Source organism: Impatiens glandulifera, chromosome 6 (assembly GCF_907164915.1).
Source record: "Impatiens glandulifera chromosome 6, dImpGla2.1, whole genome shotgun sequence".
Taxonomy (NCBI): Eukaryota; Viridiplantae; Streptophyta; class Magnoliopsida; order Ericales; family Balsaminaceae; genus Impatiens; species Impatiens glandulifera.
Genome location: NC_061867.1, coordinates 6,913,141 through 6,935,575, shown reverse-complemented (window position 1 = coordinate 6,935,575; position 22,435 = coordinate 6,913,141). Strand labels below are relative to the sequence as shown.

At 25.8% G+C, this 22,435-nt stretch overlaps 3 protein-coding genes across 4 annotated transcripts; 1 reads left to right on the top strand and 2 right to left on the bottom strand.

The window, feature by feature from the left end:
* Nucleotides 1–2,742: 2,742 nt before the first annotated feature.
* Nucleotides 2,743–5,865, top strand: LOC124942121 (myb family transcription factor PHL6). Of its 2 annotated transcripts, none has more exons than XM_047482547.1 (7): nucleotides 2,743–3,523; nucleotides 3,596–3,803; nucleotides 4,038–4,114; nucleotides 4,337–4,376; nucleotides 4,860–4,935; nucleotides 5,246–5,312; nucleotides 5,413–5,865. In XM_047482547.1, the coding sequence occupies exons 1-7, from the start codon at nucleotides 2,939–2,941 to the stop codon at nucleotides 5,614–5,616; spliced, it is 1,257 nt and encodes a 418-aa protein (XP_047338503.1). In that variant the 5' UTR covers nucleotides 2,743–2,938; the 3' UTR covers nucleotides 5,617–5,865. The 2 variants fall into 2 exon arrangements, with proteins under 2 accessions (XP_047338503.1, XP_047338502.1); XM_047482546.1 differs by having other exon boundaries at nucleotides 2,744–3,523; nucleotides 5,243–5,312.
* Nucleotides 5,866–6,310: 445 nt separating this feature from the next.
* Nucleotides 6,311–8,219, bottom strand: LOC124941465 (putative pentatricopeptide repeat-containing protein At5g52630). The gene has a single exon (XM_047481799.1). The coding sequence runs from the start codon at nucleotides 8,189–8,191 to the stop codon at nucleotides 6,344–6,346; it is 1,848 nt and encodes a 615-aa protein (XP_047337755.1). The 5' UTR covers nucleotides 8,192–8,219; the 3' UTR covers nucleotides 6,311–6,343.
* Nucleotides 8,220–19,612: 11,393 nt separating this feature from the next.
* On the bottom strand, nucleotides 19,613–20,731 carry LOC124942842 (probable glycosyltransferase At5g11130). Its single transcript, XM_047483411.1, has 2 exons — nucleotides 20,377–20,731; nucleotides 19,613–20,291 (listed from the first exon to the last, which is right to left on the bottom strand). The coding sequence occupies exons 1-2, from the start codon at nucleotides 20,716–20,718 to the stop codon at nucleotides 19,626–19,628; spliced, it is 1,008 nt and encodes a 335-aa protein (XP_047339367.1). The 5' UTR covers nucleotides 20,719–20,731; the 3' UTR covers nucleotides 19,613–19,625.
* Nucleotides 20,732–22,435: the final 1,704 nt, after the last annotated feature.

Sequence of the window (22,435 nt, the reverse complement as noted above, 5' to 3'; positions counted from 1 at the left end):
TTCAGTTTTCAACAATCACATTGACATGATCATGATTAACAATTAAACTAAAGAAATGAATTAAAATGAATTTCATTATATAATTGAAAATTTATAATCTCTGAGTAAAAATTAATAATTAATTAATGAAAAATATATGTAATTTTGATAATGATGTCTAGCTAACATCATTTAGATACAAACTTAATTATTTGTTTACTCAACATTGAATTTTAATTGATAAGCTCTTTCTTTGTTATACAAACAAAACAAAACAATTCAAACCCAATTAATAAACATGATTTGTTTTTAATAAATAAATAAAAAAAGTCACCCTACCACAATTTTACATATTTTATAGTTATGATCATGATAATATTGAGCTCATATATCTCATTTTATATGAGTTTACTAATAACAATTTTTATTTATTTCCTCATCATTTCTTCTTGAGAATAAAAGTATTAAATAAAACTATTTTGAGACATTTTTTATAAATTAAATGATAATAATATTTTTCCCATTTAACAAAATCATTCATAAATATGCCTTTTTTTCCATTGGATATTCCTTTTAAGTTTATTGAAGCAATTTAACCAATAATAGAAGTTTGAGGGCTATTTAATATTTGTCCTATTAGGCAAAAGTCATCTAACCCTTTAAGAGTTGTTTGAGTTTGACATATTTTGGAATTTGGATCATATGTAGAGGTGTGTTTGTTTAAAAAATAAGATTTTAAAAGGTATAATTAAAAAAATTGAAAGAGTTAGTAACAACCAATATTTATGATTTTTACTATATTTTTTTTGTATGTTTTGTGTGCAAAGATGAGTTTTGTTACTTCTTATCATTTATAACCTTGTTTTAAGAAATAAACACCTTATAAAAAATTTTTGGTGCAAAATAATATTTTTGCTCTTATTTTATTGATAATTTATTTACAAAAATGATATTTATTTATTATTATTTTAATTTTAGGGAGACAATAGTGCATACACATGTATAATTGTTTGTTTGTTGAAACATTTTATTGTCTCAATTTATACAAATTACTAATTTGAATTTGGACTAAATCTAAAAATTAATCATTTTAAACAAATCTATCTTTTTATTTTTTTTAACTCTTATCCATTTTTAGGTCTTACAAATTTGATACAATGTAAAGAATACAAAATCGATAATGTCCTCCAAAATTTCAAATATAACAACCAAAACATTACTTATAAGTCATTATAAAATTTAATTTCACAATAATTTTTAAGGTTAGTTGTTGCCTCACACTAAATTTAGCCGATTAGAGGAGCATTGAAGATGACAATTATAATTTACTTCAATTTTGAATCCAAATTATCTCTTCATACGAATATTTTTATTTCATTGGACGGGTAATTAACTGAAAATTTTATAACGATGATATTTGTGTTGTTACCTAAATAAAGCAACAATAATATTAAGTTCAACTTCCCCTCATTGTCATCTTTAAGAGTAGAGATTGTAATTACAATCTGTTACGTGATTTTCGATCTGAATTATCCTAGTTTGACGGATAGATGATCGGGAATGAGGTAAAGATATATTTGTGTTCTCCACCGTAATTTTGTCCCTTATTTTTACACGATTCATTGTTCCTAGGGAGTACTCACTAAAATTTTAGAACAATCAAAGTTGACATTAAAAGTGAACAATAATTCAAATTCTTAAAAAAAACACTCCATTAATGTTGTCTTCCTTCAATTTTACAAGTTCAAACGGTAAACTAATTAGTGATCAACAAGAAGTCTTTTACGCAAACTTTTATTAGAATTATTTTGTCTATTCTAAATGATTTTCCAAACAAGTCCCTATCAGTCTTACGTCACACACACACACTAAGTGTGTGAGAGAGAGATCGTCCACCATATCCTTAGTAATTGGCATCCATTAGAGTTCAACAATTGGAGCTCAAGAAGATTCTCAGGTCTCTCTCTATTCTCTCTTCTCCTTCAATACACGCGCCCACTCAGATTCCCACACTCTTTAAATCTCACTTGCACTGGATTTCACATTGCACATTCCTTGAATCTCTATTTGTTTTCACTTTTTTCGATTCTATAAAGCATCTGTCTTCTCCTTTACAAACATGAGAATAGAAGAAGTTTGTATCTTCTTTCATGGGCAAATGTTTATTATGATTGTTATTGAAACCCATCTCTTCATTTTAAGAACTATCAATTATAACATCTGTTTTTTAATGGTTGAAGCTAGCTAGGTTTAGATTGTCTTTCCCTTTCATGGGCAAATGTTTATTCTGATTGTTATTGAAACCCATCTCTTCATTTTAAGAACTAGCAATTATAATATTTGTTTTCAATGGTAGAAGCTAGGTTTAGATTGTCTTTCCCTTTCATGGGCAAATGTTTATTCTGATTGTGATTGAAACCCATCTCTTCATTTTAAGAACTATCAATTATATCATCTGTTTTTAATGGTAGAAGCTAGCTAGGTTTAGATGGAAATTATGAGTATTTAGTTGCTTACTTGTTTATTTGCTTTCTTATTCTACATGTAGATAGATTGTCTTTCCCTTTCAATTTCAAAATAAGTGAGCATTTATTTGGATGAAGTTTGTATCTTCTTTCATGGGCAAATGTTTTTCCTGATTGTTATTGAAACCCATCTCTTCATTTTAAGAACTATCAATTATAACATCTTTTTCAATGGTTGAATCTAGCTAGGTTTAGATGGAAATTATGGGTATTATAGTTGCTTACTTTCTTATTTGCTTTCTATTCTACATGTAGATAGATTGTCTTTCCCTTTCCATTTCAAAATGAAGGGCTTAGCAAACCTCTTCTTGCTAAGATCGGAAAATGGAGCTGACTACATATCATTCATCATTAACCGGCCTCTTGAGGAATCTTTAGTGTACTTTGGGATGTCAGACTTTTGATGTTGAATCATTCTGTTGTCACTGAAAATCATGAAGAAAACAACATGTCATGAATCTGCTGGAGAAACAGGATCTTACTGCACTACTTTAGTGCCTCTTTGTGATTTATATGATGTCCAATGGGAAAATCAAAGACATTCATCTGTGGGATCTCTATCTTCAAGTTTATCGCCTGCTGTTACCTTCAAAGATGTCTGTACCTCTTTACCTGCAAATGAATCTAACAGGAACTGTCCAGAGCTTAGTCTGAGTAGTTGTAGTGATGATTATAGCAAGCAACATCTTAAAACCACTTTTTCTCGTTCTTCAATGTTCTGTACCAGCCTGTATTTGTCATCTTCATCAAGCTCTGAAACTCGATACTTTCATGGATGTCTTCCCTTTCTACCTCACCCTCCTTTGAAAAACCAACTTACTTCTGATGAAAAGCAGCCGAAAAAACTTATGCAGGAGGAGTCTAATAATTTTAATGTAGAATGTGCTGGTGTTGGTGATGGAAGTTACGGTACCAACTGTCCAAGTGAAGATGTAGAAGTTACAGAACAGTTGGAATTACAGTTTTTATCTGATCAGCTTGACATCATAAATGGAAATGGAGAAAATCCTAGAATTGATGTAAGTATATGTGCTATGTTGATGCTCACTGTAACTTCTATGTCTTAACCTGTTAATATTCAATCTACATAGGATATATATGAAACACCTCAAGATTCTTTAAGAGCAAACAGTGTATTGATGATATCAGATCAGCCCCATTCCTCTTGCACAACACCTCTCGATAACTTACCTTGTCAAATCTCTACTGATTCTTCTGTCCACAAGCCGAGAATGAGATGGACACAAGAACTTCATGATTGTTTTATGGAGGCAGTTAACAAGCTTGAAGGACCTGAAAGTAAGTCTGTCTTTTACATTCTTGCTATTTGCTAGTATTGCAGACATTCATTTATTAGACAACTTCCACTCTGTTACCTATTAGACAAAATATCATTAGTATTTAATGTTTTAAAGATTAAAATGAGGGTATTTTAGGATTTTTTGGACAGTTCGAATAATTTGTTGATGGAATATTGTCTGATGGGGTCCTTTTGAGAAGGGATTGTAGTAATATTTCTCTTCTTATTTGTAGAGGCCACTCCCAAAGGTGTACTCAAGCTTATGAATGTTGAAGGTTTGACAATTTATCATGTGAAAAGCCACTTACAGGTTAACAATTTACTGGAGTTATGTTTATATTTGTTAGAAATTTTTAGTTTATTGTGTATTTTAAAATTTTGTTCAATTATCGTGAATCTTGATTCGATAGAAGGACATGGTAAACATGTTATGATTGTGTAAAAGTTGAGATTCAAGCTATGAATTATATTTATGATTAACCTAATTTAAGGAGTTTATGAAGTAAATAAGAAAATTGTTTTTCTTTTGTAGAAATATCGACTCGCCAAGTACATGCCCGAGAGAAAAGAAGGTAAAGAAAAAGTTTATGTAAAAGATTATTGCACCTTGGGCTTGTTTGATCTTGGGTTTTTTGAAAGAATCTTGTTTGATAAAAAAAAGTAAATTAAAATAAGGGTATTTTGGTATTTTAATTGATGAATTAAGTGATTTGATTGTTAGGATGACAGTGATATGATAAAGAGAAGTTAAAAAAAAAAAGACCCAAGATCAAACAACCTCCTTGAGTAAAAGGATTATTTGATGTTGTGTTTAGATTTTTATCCAAATAATTTAGAGCTCGATGAAAGTAGATTTTTATTATTTAAATAAACCGATTAGTGAGTTATTGAGGGTTATTTGGGTTAAATGACTAAAATACTCCTTGTATTTAATCATTTAAAATATTATAAAAAAAAAGTAAAATATTTCAAACGAATTATTTGAATGATTTGATTGATAATAGAATAAGGTAACCCTTCATCTAACAATGCCTTTGTTTTCTTCTTCGTCTCAGAGAGGAAGGGTTCTAGCTCGGAAGAACTAAAGTCACCTTCTTCTAGTAGCAACGAGAGCAACGGAAAGAAAAGATGGTACTTTTCCTTTTATTTATTTGTGACTGATTATAGGGATCATTTGGAGATGGGATTGGACGAAAAAATGTTACAAAATTTGTGAATATATGTCTAATTAAGTTATCATCAAGAACATTATCTCATATAAATCAATGTTTCCAACGAAATTTGTTGATGTTTTTTTGTTCAAACTTGGAACCAACTCCAGAAAATGTTTTGAAATGAACCCTAGAGATATATATAAGAATCTTGAACTAAGAAGTTTATTTTCAGGTTATGACTATTAGTCTATTCATCAAATTACATATTTTCTTTTCTATTACAGCAGCATTCAAGTTTCCGAGGCTTTGCGTATGCAAATGGAAGTTCAGAAACAACTACATGAACAACTTGAGGTATAACTACATTGATCTGAATGCAGTTCCTCCAGAGTTAATGTAAACCAAATGAAATCTCTTCAAAATAAGATTTGTTGTTCTTAAATGGGTTAATCAGGTGCAAAGAGATCTTCAGTTAAGGATTGAAGAACATGCCAAGTATCTGCAGAAGATCTTAGAGGAACAGATGAAAGTTGGCATTCGCGAGAGTGATGCACAAATGGTGGCTAATCTACCTAGTCCTGATGAATCTGTAGACATTATTGAACAACAGCCGAGCCCGAAAAGAATCTGTCGTAAAGCAGAGAAAGAATCATTATAGAGATCAACATTGTTGTTGCTTTTGAATTTGGATTATGAAATGGCATTTTTAGCTTGTATATATCTGTATTAATATTTTCATTCATGTTTTCATTTCTTTAATTTATAGCACCATGCTTTGTTAGATGTTGTGTGTAGAAAGGACCTATTTGCAACTTAATATTAAGGAAAATAAGGTCATTTTCCTTCTTTAACGTGTATAAAAATATCGTTTTAATTCTTGTAATAATGTCCTACTCGTTTTGCTTTTTTAACTTTTAAACGTCAAGAAAAAACAAATGATCACGATTATAAGTCGACTTTATCTTTCTCCCATCTTCATTGACCCTAATATAAAGCTAGTGTGTTTGAAGCTTAGATTTTGTAATCTTAACTTTGGTCTTGTCTATGTCTTTGCAACCTTATTTTGCTCATGTTTGAGATTATGTCAATAGGTCAAAATCAATGTTCACATTGAAATAAGACTTTTTCGACTGTTATATAAGACTCTAGGGTCAGAATAATAGAAAACGAGATTTGGAATAACATTAAAATGTCGAGATTGCACTTATCTATGAATCATAATATCAGAAAACAAGATTTGGAATAATATTAAAATCGTCGAAATTGCACTTAGATAGGACAATGTTAACCAATAAATAACAAATAAAAGTAATTGAGACAATTTTAAACTTTAAATAGCAAAACGAGTCAACATAAATTTAATAGCAAAAAAATCACTATAACAATCACCAATAGTCACCACATGAACATTCCCCATTTTCAAACCTATGAAACCGATTATTATCCCTCACAATAATAACTCTTCCACTACATTTCGACATAAACTTGATCGCATTATGACAATCGCCACAAACCCGCAAATTCTTCATAACTCTAATCGGCCTCTCACCCGGAAACACAATCAAACCAAACGCAATCGCCAACCGTTCACTATGATACCTAACCGCTTCCCTTTTCTCCTCGACCCCCACTTCTTTCAACACAAATCCCGTGCTCACAACATATCCAACTCGCTCCATTTCCATTTCCAATTCTTCCAATTTCCGATAAATCTCTAAACTTCTCGAATGCGATCTATCTCCAGCTGCAAACGTATGCACCTTATTCCCTTCCTCAACCCAACTCAAACCGGTTTCCTTCTTAACACCTCGATCTCTCAACATTTTCCTAGCATTAGCTGCTTCTTCATATCTTCCTGCAGCTGCATACGCGTTCGATAAGAGAATGTTCATGCCAGGGCTAAGGAAACCGATCTCAAACGCTTTATCTGCAGCAAAAGAGGCTAATTCAGTATCGCCATGAATCCTACATCCGGTTAGTAAAGCCCCCCAAACCGATTCAGTTGGTTTCATTGGCATTTCATCAATAATCGAAACCGCTTCTTGTAATTTCCCTGCTCGAGCTAGTAAATCAACCATGGATGCGTAATGCTGATCGTTAGGTTGAATCCCCTGTTTCTTCATTAACTGAAAGTAATGCTTTCCTTCCTCAACTAGACCCGAGTGGCTGCAAGCGTATAACATGCAAAGAAACGTGATGAAATTCGGTTGGAATTCCATTTGTTTGAAAAAATCAAAAGCTTTCTGGGTGTGGGAATGCTGAGCAGAGGCTATTAGAATCGAGTTCCATAACCCGAGGTTTCTGTTTGGCATTTCATCGAATACTTGATAAGCCTCTTCAATAACTCCACATTTCGAGTATAACGAAACCAATGAACTACCTACGAAACTCGACGAATCGTAGCTCGTTTTCAAGCATAATCCATGAATTTGTTTTCCTAATTCGAGTAAAGTTGAATTACCACAAACTCTTATAACACTTGAGAAAGTGAAATCATTAACTTCAAGCTGATACCATAAAGCCTGCTTGAACAAATTCAAAGCTTCTTCATTCTCACCAAGTTGAGTATACCCATAAATCATACCACTCCAAGAAACCACATTTTTCTCAGGCATATTATCAAACACCTTCCGTGCATTTAAAATTTCACCACATTTAGCATACATATCCACTACCGAACTTCCTACAAACACATCAATGTCATACCCAGTTTTCACAGCAAGGGAATGAAACGATTTACCAACGTCAGCTCTGGAAAGAATCGCACAAGCTTTCGTTGCGCTTGGGAATGTATGATCATCCGGTGGGATTCCAGCAGCCAACATCTGACGAAAATATTCAATAGCGAGCCAAGGAAGTTCATTTTGAGTGAAAGAAGAGATAACAGAGCTCCAAGTTGTTGACGTCTTTAATGGCGCCTCTGCGAAGATTCTACAAGAATCTAATGGATGTTGGGTTTTTGAATAGAAGTTGATTAGATGATGGGAAATGATGGGAATTGATTGAATTCCTGATTTGACGATGAATGTATGTAGTTGAAGACCTTTGGAGAGAGATCTGGATTGGGTTAGAAAGAGTAGTAGTTTGCAGGTGTTTCTATAGATCGCTTCAAAGGTAAAGATATCGAATTGATTATGATTAGGGTTTGTATGTGAAAGAGATGAAGCGTAGGTTATTGGAGGTTGAAGAAGAGTCGATTCTCGAATAGCAATTTGAGGGAGCCGCGCCAACATCAGACCAACTGCTGATGATGTTTTTTCATGAAATTGTCAGCTTGATAGAACCGATTCTTGTTTTATCCAGCTTTCAAATAATTTTTCTCAAAAAGTATCCATGTTTTTATTTATATTTCTTGTTTAAATTATTAATTAACCATTTAATTACACATTTTTCCGTACTAAATTTATTAATTACTTTATTTTATAAATATAAATATATATAATTAAAATTAATAATATATATTAAATCAAATATATTATATAAATATTAAAATAACACATATATTTTACTTTTACATAATTTTATAAATATAATATATATAATTAAACATTAAATATTATAAATTAAATAATTTAAATAAATATTATATACAAAAATAAAATACATTACATAAACTTTTAATATTATATATAAAATAAAATATATTACATAAATATAATATATAACTAAAATTAAACCTTATAAATTAAATAATTCAAATAAATATTATAAATTAAAATAAAATATTATACACTAAAATAAAATACATTAATAAAATTTTAATATTATATTAAAATAATACATATATTATTTAAATATTTAAATAACACGTATATTTTAAAGTTTATATAATTTATTTTATTTTAAGATTTTGTAAATTAATACTCTTATAAATATTTTAAAATTTAAGTAATTTATTTTAAGATTTAATTTATTTTATTTTATTTAAAGTTTATATTATTTATTTAATTTTAATTTATAATATTTATTTTAATTATTTAATTTAGCATTTTTTTAGTTTTAATTATATATATTATATTTATAAAATTAAGTAAAAATAAAATATAGGTGGTATTTTAATATTTATGTAATATATGTATTGTTTTAATATTTATATAATATAATATATTTTATTTTAATATATAATATTAGAGGTGTATGTAATATATTTTATTTTAGTTTATAATATTTATTTGAATTATTTAATTTTTATTTTTAATTATATATATTATATTTATAAAATTAATTAAAAAAATATAAGTTATTTTAATATTTATATAATATATTTTATTTAATATATGTATTATTATTTTTAATTATATATAATTAAATTTATAAAATAAAATAATTAGTAAACGTGTGGAAGATGTGTAATTAAAAAGTTAATTAATGATTTAGAAAGAGAAAGATGAGTAGCTTGAAAATGAGAATGAAAATGTAGATCTTTTAAAAAAAATTGTTTGAAAGATGGATAGAACAAGAATTTGGTCTTAGATTTAAGCCAAAGTTAAATTGATTTGAACTCTGGATTAAATATTTAGAGCTTGACATTAGAAATTTGAGTTCCACTCTACTTGAACTAAAATTAAATTTTCAAATATTTATAAAAAAATTATTTTAAATTTTAATATTAAATAAAAAAATATATTATTTATTATCAGATTCGAAAAAATTCTACATCTCATCGAGACATTATTATATGAGTTAAAGTTCGACTCGAATATTAAATGAGTATGCTCGAGTTCAACTTGAACTAGATCAAAATCAAACTCAAGTCGAACTTGCAAGCTGCTCGATTATCGCCCTAATTGAGATATGTTTGATTCTAGTTTATTCACATTTATAAATTAAATTAATCTTATAATAATTATAATTTTTTTCATCTATATTTAGTTAAATAAAAGAGAAAAATGTTCAATTCTCAATTAAAATTGTGAAGATTAATTTCTCATTTTTTATATCAGGATTGAACTTGGGGATTTTATATCTCAAGGTGGATTAAACTTTGGATGAGACTCGAATTATCACCATTTTAACAATTTAAAATGGTTCTTAAATCGATAAAATGTCACTACTATATTATATCATATCATTTTTCGTTTTTCTATTGTATCATATTCTATAAATGAAATAATATTTACAAAAGTTTTATTACTTTTTTATTTTTAAATAAAAAAAAATCCGAGATTTATGCATTTTAATTTGGGTGACTAAAAAAAAGTTTGATATAAGAAAAGAATTAAAAAAATAATTGATTAGAGATCAATTTTGTATTTATTTTTTAAAAATTGAAAATATATTATTTTTTTTTTATGGTATACAAATTTGGACGTTTTTGTGTTTTAAATTAAATTTTTTTCAAGATATACATGTTTTAAATTTTTTTTATATTAATTTTTGTATGTTATTTTTTTTGTATTGAAATTTGAATGTCTCAATAAATATATGATAGATACGAATAGTTGAAAAAAAATAGAGAATTGTTATTTTGTTTTATAAATTTGATAAACTAATTAAAAAAAATGAATATTTTATTTTAAAATAAGAAAACAGATGTTTGTTAGTTTGGAATAAAATCTCAAATTTTGATAGTTGCAATATTTGTATTGGACAATTCAAAATTTGAGTCTTACTTGATCCTAAATAAATTTAAATATATATATTTTTAAATGTGAGCTCTTATTAGACGTTGAAACTTTATAAAAGAAAAAAAAACGTAAGAATTTATGGTTTTATAACGTACAAAATGTAAATTGATTGCTAAATTAAAGTCTATGTCTATGTCTATATCTATATATATATATTTATAATAATGTTTAATTTAAAAAATGTCTGAATTACCGAATTGAGAACTATACTTAATTTAAATATATATATATATAAGAGTAAATGGATATTTGAGTCGGATTGTGGGTTGACCCGCCCATAAACTTAAAACGGTTAAAAATAAAATTAAAAAAAGCTATAGGTTAAAACTTGCACCCTAACAAAATAAGGACAACATTTTAATAATATATGTTTAAATTTTTAAGTGACTAATCTATAATCTATGTATATATAATAATATTTAAAGTCAATAATATATAATCCGTTGTTATGTATTTTTTTTCTCTCTTCTATGTACTCTCTCTTAATCATGTTATTATGTATTTTTTTTTTCTCTCTTCTATGTACTCTTTTTAATTAAAATTTGTTTTCTATTATCATATATATATTATATGAGGAGTGATAGAGAGAGAATTTGAAGGAGGGAATGAGAGAAGAAATAATGTGTCATTATTGGAAAAAAATAAAAGGTGAAACGAGAGAAATTTTGTTATTTTTTGGCTAATTAAATTGGTCACATCATTCTCTCCCTCATTCGCTCTCTCAAATTCTCTCTCACAATCATTTCTTATATTATATATATAATGCTTAAAATGAAAAAAAGCACATTAGTTCAAGATAATTATGTATTTTCTCTCTCCTCTTTTATACTCTCTTTCTTAATTAAATTTTGTTTTTTAGTATCATATATATATTTCCTTACCATATATAATATAAAAAAATATCTATATTAATATTAATTCAAAATATAAACAATCTTTTTTAGTTATAAATTCATATACCTTCATAATTTTTATATTTATTTTATTTATATATACATATAAATAAATAAAAATTAGTTATAAATGCACGTACCTTCATAATTTTATATTTATTTGTTATATATATATATATATATATATATATATATATTATCTTTTTTATCATTATCTTTTATCATACATTTTTTCTCTCATCATATTATCTTTTATCTTCATAATTTTATATTTATTTGTTATATATATATATATATAAATAATTTTTATATTAATATAAAAATTAACTAATTGGTAATAAATATTAAATACAAAACATATATACATACACACAATAATAAAATTATTTCAACAATCATAAATAGTCTTAATGGTTTAAGTGTTCATATTTAATGCTTAAAATTAGGGTTCGAATCCCAAAACATGCAAATAAACTTTTAAATCAATGATGGAAATCTGAAAGTGTGAGGTCAGAATTAGTGGTTGGTTTGGCGAGCACGAGATGGAGATCAGGTGGTGGGTGGTTTGTCAAGTGTGAAGTCGAAATTAGCAGTTGGTATGACGAACATTTGAAAGTGTGAGGTCACGAGATGGAGGTCGGGTGGTGGATGGTTTATCAAGTGTGAGATTGGAATTAATGGTTGGTTTGACGAGCATTTGAAAGTGTGAGGTCACGAGATGGAAGTCAGGTGGTGGGTGTGGGTGATTTGTCGAGTGTGAGGTTGTAATTAATGGTTGGTTTGACAATAATTTGAAAGTGTGAGGTCACGAGATGAATGTTTGGTGGTGGTTAGTGGTTGTTTGACGTTGGATAAGAGGTCTGTGATCAATTGAGAAATTGGTTATTAATTTGTTGAAGTGAGAATAAAAGAGAGATTGACTAAGATTGGTGAGTGGTTTTTTAAACGATAGAGACATATGAAAAAGTTAGGGTCACAAGATTAAAGTAGTGAGTGGTTTGCCGAGGGATAAAGAGACATATGAAAAAATGTGAGTCACAAAATAATGGTCAATTAAGGGGTTAAGTGAGTACTGAAAGGATAAAATATATGTATGTTAATTATAAGTTTAAGATTAAACTTAATTTTTATAAACTAAAACTAATTTATAATTAATTAGATTTGAAAAATATTAATTTTATTTAAAATATTTATAAAAGATTATAAAATGCTTATTTTCCCTTACTTAATTAGTTAAATGAGTTATTGACTTGGCTTAAGTGCTAAATAAATTTAAAATAATCAATTTAATTGTAAAATTAAGTAAGCATGTATGAAATTATTTCTTTTATTATAATTTATTTATTTCTTTTGCATACAAAAATTATTTGTAATAATAATTAATGCAATGGTACATTTATAAAGCACCAATTGGGGGATTGTCGGGTTGACATGGTATTAAACAAATGCATTGAAATATTAAATTACAATCTCCAGATTGATGACCTTCGTGTAGGCAATGTTTCCTGCAATTTGGACTCCATAGACACACACCTTTGAAAGTGCTACTATAAACTCTACAAGGTTGTAGTGACATTACTTGATCTTGTTCTGAAAAAAAAAATATATAATAAATATTGTTAAATCTTTTAGTTATATAAGTGTTAAAATCGAAATTTATGAAAAAATCATATTAAATAAACTTACTAGAAAGAAGAAAAACTAACACCAAAATAAAAGCAAAAAGTAATTTGTTCATGTTGATCTAATAATATGTTAAAAAATATTCTTTTGTATTTATTTGTAAAAATAATGTAAATTTAAGTGAATTGATAAAAAGAATTGGAGAAACTATTTAAAGTGAATTTCGGACTAATTAGATAAGTAATTCATATAATTAAGAGAGATATGATACTTGTGAATAAATTAATTAATTAGGAGATATGAAAAATTATATATATAAATAAGGTAGAATTAATATATATATATATATATAATTATAATGTAGAATATATAATTATAGGAAAAAGAAATTGATAATTTAAGAAAGGGAAAATATTAAAGTGATATCATAATTTTGGAGAGAAAATATAGTAAAATTTCAAATCTTACCTTATTTTTATATAAAATAATAATGGAAAATAATATATACAATTAGAGATAAATAAATTAATTAGGAGATATAAATATATATATATATATATATATATATATATATATATGGTAGAATATATATATAATATTGTATTTTTATATAAATTAAAATAATAAAAATTAATTCTAATTATAGGGGAAAGAAAATTACAATTTAGAAAATGGAAAATATTTAGGAGAGATATGATGATCGTGGAATCTTCAAAATCTTAACTTACGAAAAATCTTAATTAGTTATAATTGACGTATCTGAGAGCATGTTTGGTAAGTGATTTTTATACTAAGAGAAAAGGAATGAAATGAGATGTTTGGTAGGTAGTTTTAATTCCATGATATTAATTTGATTCCGGATACTCATGAATCATGCAATCCTTTCTAAATTGGAAAGAATGAATCTCATTCCTCCTAGTGATACATTTTCTCTCTCATTATCTCCCCTCTCATAATTATAATATCATATATATATTTTATACTTATATTATAAGTTATTTTATAATTAACATAATAATAAATTTTTATTTATTTATTTATGAATAAATAATTTCAATTATTTAAATAATATTAAGGAATTATTTAAAATAAAATTTTAATAATAATTACAATAACTAATAATAATATAATTAATTTTATATAATTAATTTTAAATATTATATATTAATAATAAAATTAAAATAAATTAATTAAAATATAAAATTAAAAAATTAAAAAAAATAACAATTATATATAAAAAATATTAAAAAAAGTTAAATATGAAATATTTTAATAAAAGTTATTTTTAAAAAAATTATACCATGTTATAATATATTATTAAATAAAATATTATATTTAATTTAAAATATATAATATTTGAAAGACTTTGTCTTATATTATTTATATTTAATAGATATCACTTAAATATTTTAAACAATTATGTTATAAAAATAATAATATTTTGTATTTTTAATTTAATAAAAAAAAATTAATCATAATTTTAATAACAAAATTATATTTATAACTTTTTTCTTATAAATTCAAACGTTATTAATAAGAATAAGAATGATTAAAACTCTTAACCAAACACTACACTTCTATCAATCATATTCATTTTCATTCCACACATCTATCAATCTCAATCCTATTCTCATTCCTTTATTTGAACTAGCACCACCTTAAGCATTATTTTTATATAAAATTAATAATAAAAAATATATAATATATATATATGGTAGAATATATAAAATATATATAATTTTAAATTTTTAAATATAATTAAAAATATAAAAATCAGTTATAATTATATGAGAAATAAATTGATAATCTAATAATGACAAACAAATTTAGGAAAGAAAAAGAAAGACGGTGGAGATTGCATCTAGTAGTGGAGATTGCATCTAGTAGTACACATTTAAAATCTTGAGTAATGATATATACATCATTTTATACAGCACATTTGCATAGTTACGGAAAAGAAAGAGAAAATATATTAAAAAAAAATAAAAAGAGAAAAAAATATTTTCTTTTTTTTCCATATGTGTAAGTGCTATGCGAATGTGCTGTATAAGGGTGTTGTATATTACTCTATATATATAATTATATTTTTAAATATAACTAGAAAATAAAAATTAATTATAATTATAGAGGTGAGAAATTAATAATTTAAAATGAGAGATAAATAAATTAATTAGGAAATATAAAAAATTAAATATATATATATATATATATAAAAATTAAAGTTAAGTATTATAATTAGTTGATAGACATTTATTAAATCCTAAACATGTGTTGTCCACTTGTCCCTCATCTAGACTTTCTTTGTAAGCTCTATTTTTTATTTATTATATCCAATCCTAAAAATTTTGTCAGACTTTTTTTGTAAGCTCTATTTTTTATTTATTATATCTGATCCTAAAAATCTCGTTGTAATCTCTATTTTTTATTTATTATATCCAATCCTAAATTTTTTTTTTATATATATATATATATTATTTTATAATATAATTAGGAAAATAGAAATAAGTGAAATTGATAATTTAAAAAAAGAAAATATATTTATGAAATAGATAAAATGATTGTCGAGATGGTCTATAGCAAGGAGAGATCAGCTTTCTCATGTATCATTAGAAAAAGAAGGTTTAAAAAATATAATAAAGTCAAATATGCCGTCTTTTTACACTTTCAAAATATTATTAAACATTATCATTATATAAAATTAATAATACAAAAAAATATAGAGAGAGATAAATATAATTAGCATGTTCACTGAGTTGTAAATATTACTTTATTTTATAATTTGAAAAGATATATTTATAATTTAAAATTAATTAGTAAAAAAAGTATATATTTAAAAAAATTATTTAATTAAATTAATAAAAAAATTATATGTTCAAATAAATTAATAAAATGAATAAAAAAGTTAATTATAAAATAGAAAAGTAGATAACATATAAAAATTATGTTAATTTTACTCAATACATTATAAATTTAATTATTTATATTTTAATATATTTAAATTATTATTTTTATATAATAATATAATAAATGTTATCCTCAGTTAATATTTTTTATAAATATTACTTATACTAATTAATTTAAAATATTTTAAAAATTATAATACAATTAATTAAAAAAAATATTATATTTATCTTATTTTAAAATTAGTTGATATCTTAATCAATATATAATTGATAAAATAATATTTTTTTTTTTTACAATACTTAAAAAATTATAACGTATGAACCAATTCCTGGCAGAGATGAATCATATTCCTTTTTTCAATACTATAATATAATATATATATATATGAGTCGTCTATCTTCACAACACTTCTCAAGGACATTGTTTTAAAAAAGTTATGTTTTATTAAGTGACTCGACATTACCGACCTTATCCTAAAAGGACATTATGTTTAACCGATCTGACATTATTAACTATCACCTACTCTTACTTTGAACATTAAGCATAACCTACAAGTCATATTGATCATCTCATATCTTCACTTTGAATATTTTGCTTCATCCACGACTTGTTATATTATTGACCACATTATACCCTCACATTGTGCATTTTTCTCTATATGTCTCGTCATTATTGACCAACACATATCCTCACTTTGAACATTATGCACTAACCAACTTATCATTATTGACACAGTACGTCCTCATTTTAGGCATTTTGATCCAATTCGAACCATCACTCAAATTTAAAATCTGACCATTCCCTTAATCTATTATCGCACCCATACAAACATCATTTTAATCTTATAATACCCCTCTAAAATTCGTATAAGTTGGGACTCGACCATTGTCTCAAATTTGAAATTTAAACACTTTAATAAATGCACCACTTGTGATTGTTGAATTTAATTTATAATTTTTTATATGTATATATAGTGTGTATAAAATCATAAAAATGAGAAATAATCAAACAAATTCATCTACGACTCGTCGTATTATCGAGCACCTTCAGTCCACACATTGAGCAACATTCTACCCTCACATTGAGCATTTTGCTTCATCTGATTCGTCATTGTCAATCACACTACACCCTCACTTTGGGCATTTTGTCAATTCGAGCCATCATTCCCATTTTAATATTGATGAGTGATAAGGAGAAGAAATTTAGGAAAGAGAATGAGATAATCACCTCACTCACTCATTGGAAAAAATAAAAAATGGAAGAAAAGAGAGAAAATAGAGAATTTTTTTTAATTTTTTCAGCCAATCAAATTGTGCCACAACATTCATTCTCCCGAATTTCTTCCCTCAATCATTTCTCTTTAACCTTTCTAAAATCCGACTATTTCTTTAATCCATTATCACACCCACATATACATTTTAATCTTCATAAGTTTTCTCTAAAATTTAATAATTCTCTTAATACATCATAGCAACAGGGGTGAGTAAATGGGTAAAATCAATTTGTTTTGTCTGATCCGTATTAAATCCAAACTAAATTTATCAAATCCGTAATCCAAACTATTTTACTAATTAATACGGATCAGATACGGATTAGATTGAAAATGATTTGAATAATGCAAACTAAAAAATATTTATATATATCAACTTGAAATTAGTCAACAATTTTTTTAAAAAAAAAAATCGATTTTTTTATTATTATTAAATTTGAATATAAAAAAAATAATAAAAAAATATATATATTGTTGTCAAAGTGATGATAAGTAAAATATATATTATATTGAGATGAAATTTAATTTAAAGTAAAATAAATTAAAAAATATATTTTTATTTAGATAGTTTAGATAATTTGGATAATCCTAATCCAATCCGATTTAATTCAATCCGAACTCAATCCGATCCGATCTCAATCCAATCCAAATTAGTATTTAGGATTCGGATTGGATTGGATTTCGGATTAATCCACCCTACATGGGACTCAAAAATTTGTCTTGAGTTTGAAATGTGAACACTTTCACCAATGCATTACTTGTGGTTGTTAATTTTAATTTATATTTTTGTATATGTATATAAAATCATAAAGAGAGAAAAATAATAATTTATTTTTATTTAAATATATCACGAATTAATAAATAGGTTTTGCAAAATTTATAAGAGATTAATAAAAAAAATTAAAATTATATAAATGAAAAACGTTCGATTATCAAACTTTAAATTGAATTTAAATATAAATTATTGTTAACTTAATTAGTTCAATTTATCAAACTTTATATTAAATTTAAATATAAATTATTAACTTAGTTAATTAAAATGTTGAAGTTATATTTTTATTTTTAGTGATGTAATATGTTAATCAAATTTTGTGTTAAATTTAAAATATAAAGTCTAATATTATTAGTTTAGTCGATTAAAAGTTTATAATTATTTTGTTATGTTACAAGTTTGAAACTTATATATACTATATTTAATTTAATTTTTTAATTTAATCATTTAAAATTTATGGGCAGGTCAACTCACGACCCGACTCAAATATCCATTTACTTATATATATATATATATATATATTCAAATTAACACAGTTCTCGACACGGCATTCTTGACACTTTGAAATTAAGCATTATTATAGATATATAGATTAATTAAAAAGTTAAACTTATATTGTTAGATATGTGGCACGCTAATCAAACTTTATTTTATTTAGCCTAGTTGGTTAAATAAATGTACTTGTTTTTGCTATGTTGCAAAGTTTAAAACACATCTATAACATTTTTATTTTATTTTTAACCGTTTTAAGTTTATAGACGGATCAACTCACAACCTCGCCAAATTATCCATTTACTCTCACATTTGAAATGATATATACAGTACCCTTATACAACACCTTTATATAACACTTATCCAATTTGGCAAGAAAGAGAAAATATATTTTGAAAAAAATATAAGAGAGAGAAAAATATTTTTTTCTTATCAAATCATGTATGTGTTGTACAAAGGTGCTGTGTTGTATATATTATTACTCCTCTTACATATATATTCAAATTAACTAGAGTTCTCGACCCAACAATTCAGACACTTTAAAATTAAATATTATTATTATTATATATATATATATATATATATATATATATATATATATATATATTAGATAAATAGAATTTATTTATAATTATTGGGAGAAATTGATAATTTAGGAAATATAAAATATTTAGGAGAGAGGTATGATAATTGTGGAGAGCTTGTGTAATAAACATCCAAAATTTTACTTAAGCGCGTTGGTATATATATATTATAAAAAATTTATAGTATTTATAATATGGGATATTTTAGTATTTTGTTTAATGAATTAATTGATTTAATGGATGATAAAAGAGTGAAGTGATGCTTAATTTTTTTTGGGTTATTTGAATAATCAAAACTAATGGCTTAATAGGTGAAGTTTAGGAATGAACACACATATTAAGTGTTGGTTTGATTGAGATTTGTGATTTGTGAAAAAATTATTATTATGTTTTTGAAAAACATTTTAACATAATTTCATTAAAAAACTTAAAAAGTGGGATAGCTAAGAATTAAGAATTCAACTAGACAAAATATAACATTGATGAAGATCTAAAATATGTTTTACAATGGCAAGCCTATATTAAGCCTCCTAAGCCATATAGAATGAAGAACCATATGAATTAGGTCAAATGGTTTACTCGGACGATTAACCACAAAATGTCGTTGCACTTGAAGAACTGCCTTTCGTTTTTCTTCGTATTCTTTCTTCGAAATTCCTTTCAACATTTTCTTGAGACGTCGAATCTTCGAAACAGGCAGATGAAACGAGAATTTTGTCCAATCTAATGTGTCGCTAAAAGGAAGCACGTAACCTTCTGATATAATCACAGGTACACAACCAGCATGTATTGACTCGACAATCCTAGGACTCGCGACTTCGTATCCACTTGGACACAAACAAAACTTCGTGTTTCCTAAGGATTCATAATAATTTATGTTTTTTGGGAGATAGCTATGAACTTGAATTTCCTTGTCTTTATCTTTCCAATACTTGAAAAGTTGTTCCCTTACGTCCCCATGCTCACCTCCCGCAAAAAAAGCGAAAATTGTGCGATTGCTCGGAGTGTCAATGCTTGTATGTTGTGGTCCAAGACTCCCGAAGGGTATGAAGGTTTCTGGAAGAGAAACATCTCTAGTGAATTTAAACCCTTCGGAAGAATTGGCATTGCATAGAACTCTTATAAAGTTCTTGAATAGTTCCGGATTGCCTGTCGAAACATGAGGTGCCTACATTAAAACATACACAATCATTTTTAAGTACTAATGTTACATATATTAAAATTGAGTAATTAAATTATGTAAACATATATACCCAATCATGGCATGAAACAAAGAAGTGGTCGGCCCCCATGCTCCTATTCCAAAATGGGTATTTATTCGCAACCACGGTTATGTAATCAGACACCACTTTTTGGAGACTAGCTCTGGAATAAGTGGTGAGCGGTCTATAAATATTGAAGATTATTTTCACTATGCTAACCGGAATGAAAAATGTTGTAGCATCTTCGGGGCGATGGGCTAGAAAATGGCTACGACCACTCTCCATCTCGTCGATAAATTGGCCCTCGATCGAGTATAGGTTATTTACCGGTCCAATGTGAAATAATGGAGGTTGTCCTTCTTTGTACACCCATATTTTGAAAGACCTCACCATTTCTATATGACTCCTGAGTAAAAGAAAAATAAATCAAGAAACATACCAATATGGCAATGTTGTTATATTAAAAATTAAGTCAAATAATTTTTTTACTCAAACCGAAATAAACCCAGGATGTGAACTCTACATAATGATCCGATGAAATAAGTTGAATTTCAAAATTCATAGAAGGTGTGAATGATCGAGCAAAGACCTCAATTTTTTTATACACAAATTATCAATTTTTTTAAATAAAAAAATTTGTTTTAAAAGAAAAACCTTTTAAAAATAAATATTATAGTGAAAACATGAAAAACATATGAATTAGGTTATAGCTTCCTATCTTTTTGTTAAGAGAGTCAAGAAATAACCTATTTTGAGAGATTTTAGGAGCATGTTTGATATTAGGTTTTTTATATTTTTATTCAAAACTCAATACTTTAACTTCAATTATCCCATTACTTTTTTAATCCATCAAAATATTTAAATACCATTTATTTAATTTTTTTTCTCATATAGAATGATCATTAAGCTTTAAAAAACTAATTTAAAAAAAAAAAATTAAGTCAAACAAACCCTAAAATTTGGGACCTAGATCTAGGATAAAACTATTTAAAATTATTAATTGATAAATTAAAATAATCAATTTTAATTCAAATTTTATCAAACAAACTTCTTTTTTTATTTTATTTTTTTTTGAAAAAAACCCATCAAAATCAATTTCAACTTTAAAAAAACTAGATTTTTAAAAAAATTATACAAATTTTTTATCCAAATTCATAAACCCACAACCACTCCAAGATCAAACAAGCAAGTTCTAGGAGATAATTGGGATGTGGTACTAGGATAGAACTATATAAAATCTAAATTCAATTTATAAATTAATCAATTTTAACTCAATATTCATCAAACAAACTTGTCTTTTCATTTTTTTTCAAAAAAACCCATGAAAATCATAAAAAATTCTAAAGATTAAGAGAAAGATGATAACTTAACTGATGAAAGGCATAAGGGTTTCTATAAACCGATCCTCTTGGAATAAAAGTTTCATTCTTTCCATAAGATTCATAACTTCGTGTTCTAATAGCTTTTCTAATCGCTGTTCTTGCTCTAACTAAATCTCTCTCTATCTTCTTCCCACTATCATATATATAATTATTATTATTATTATCCTGCATAAAAACCAAGATCAAGTTCAAATCTTTAATTATTAACCTCGTAATTAAAAAAAAAACATTTACTTACGGCGCCGCCGGGGAGAAACCTCGTACGACTGTTATCTATAGAAGCTTCTAAAGATGTAAAGAAGATTAAGGATCCAAGTATGATTGTTGTTAACGTTGACAACATGATCGTTAATTTCATAAAAGAGCGGCAAAAAGGAGCCGTAATTTGATAAACACTTCTCTCTCTCTCTAAATCTCTTTGGTAATGTTTGCTTCTTTTGAATTTATAATAATAATTTAATGTGGGTATTTGGATTTAATGAATCTCATTATTAAATAATATATTAATAGTTTAATATAAAATTATTCAATTTTTTCGATTCAACTAACTGTGAGATTATTGGGTTTTAATTTCTATAATAAATTATATATATATTTTTTTAATTTAACTGTTAAATATAAAATAATATGTTAGTATTTTAAATTAAATAACTCTTGTTCATTAACTTTTTTTTATAAGTTAGTATATTATTAATTTTTAATTTCTCTTGTAAATATAGAAAGAAATA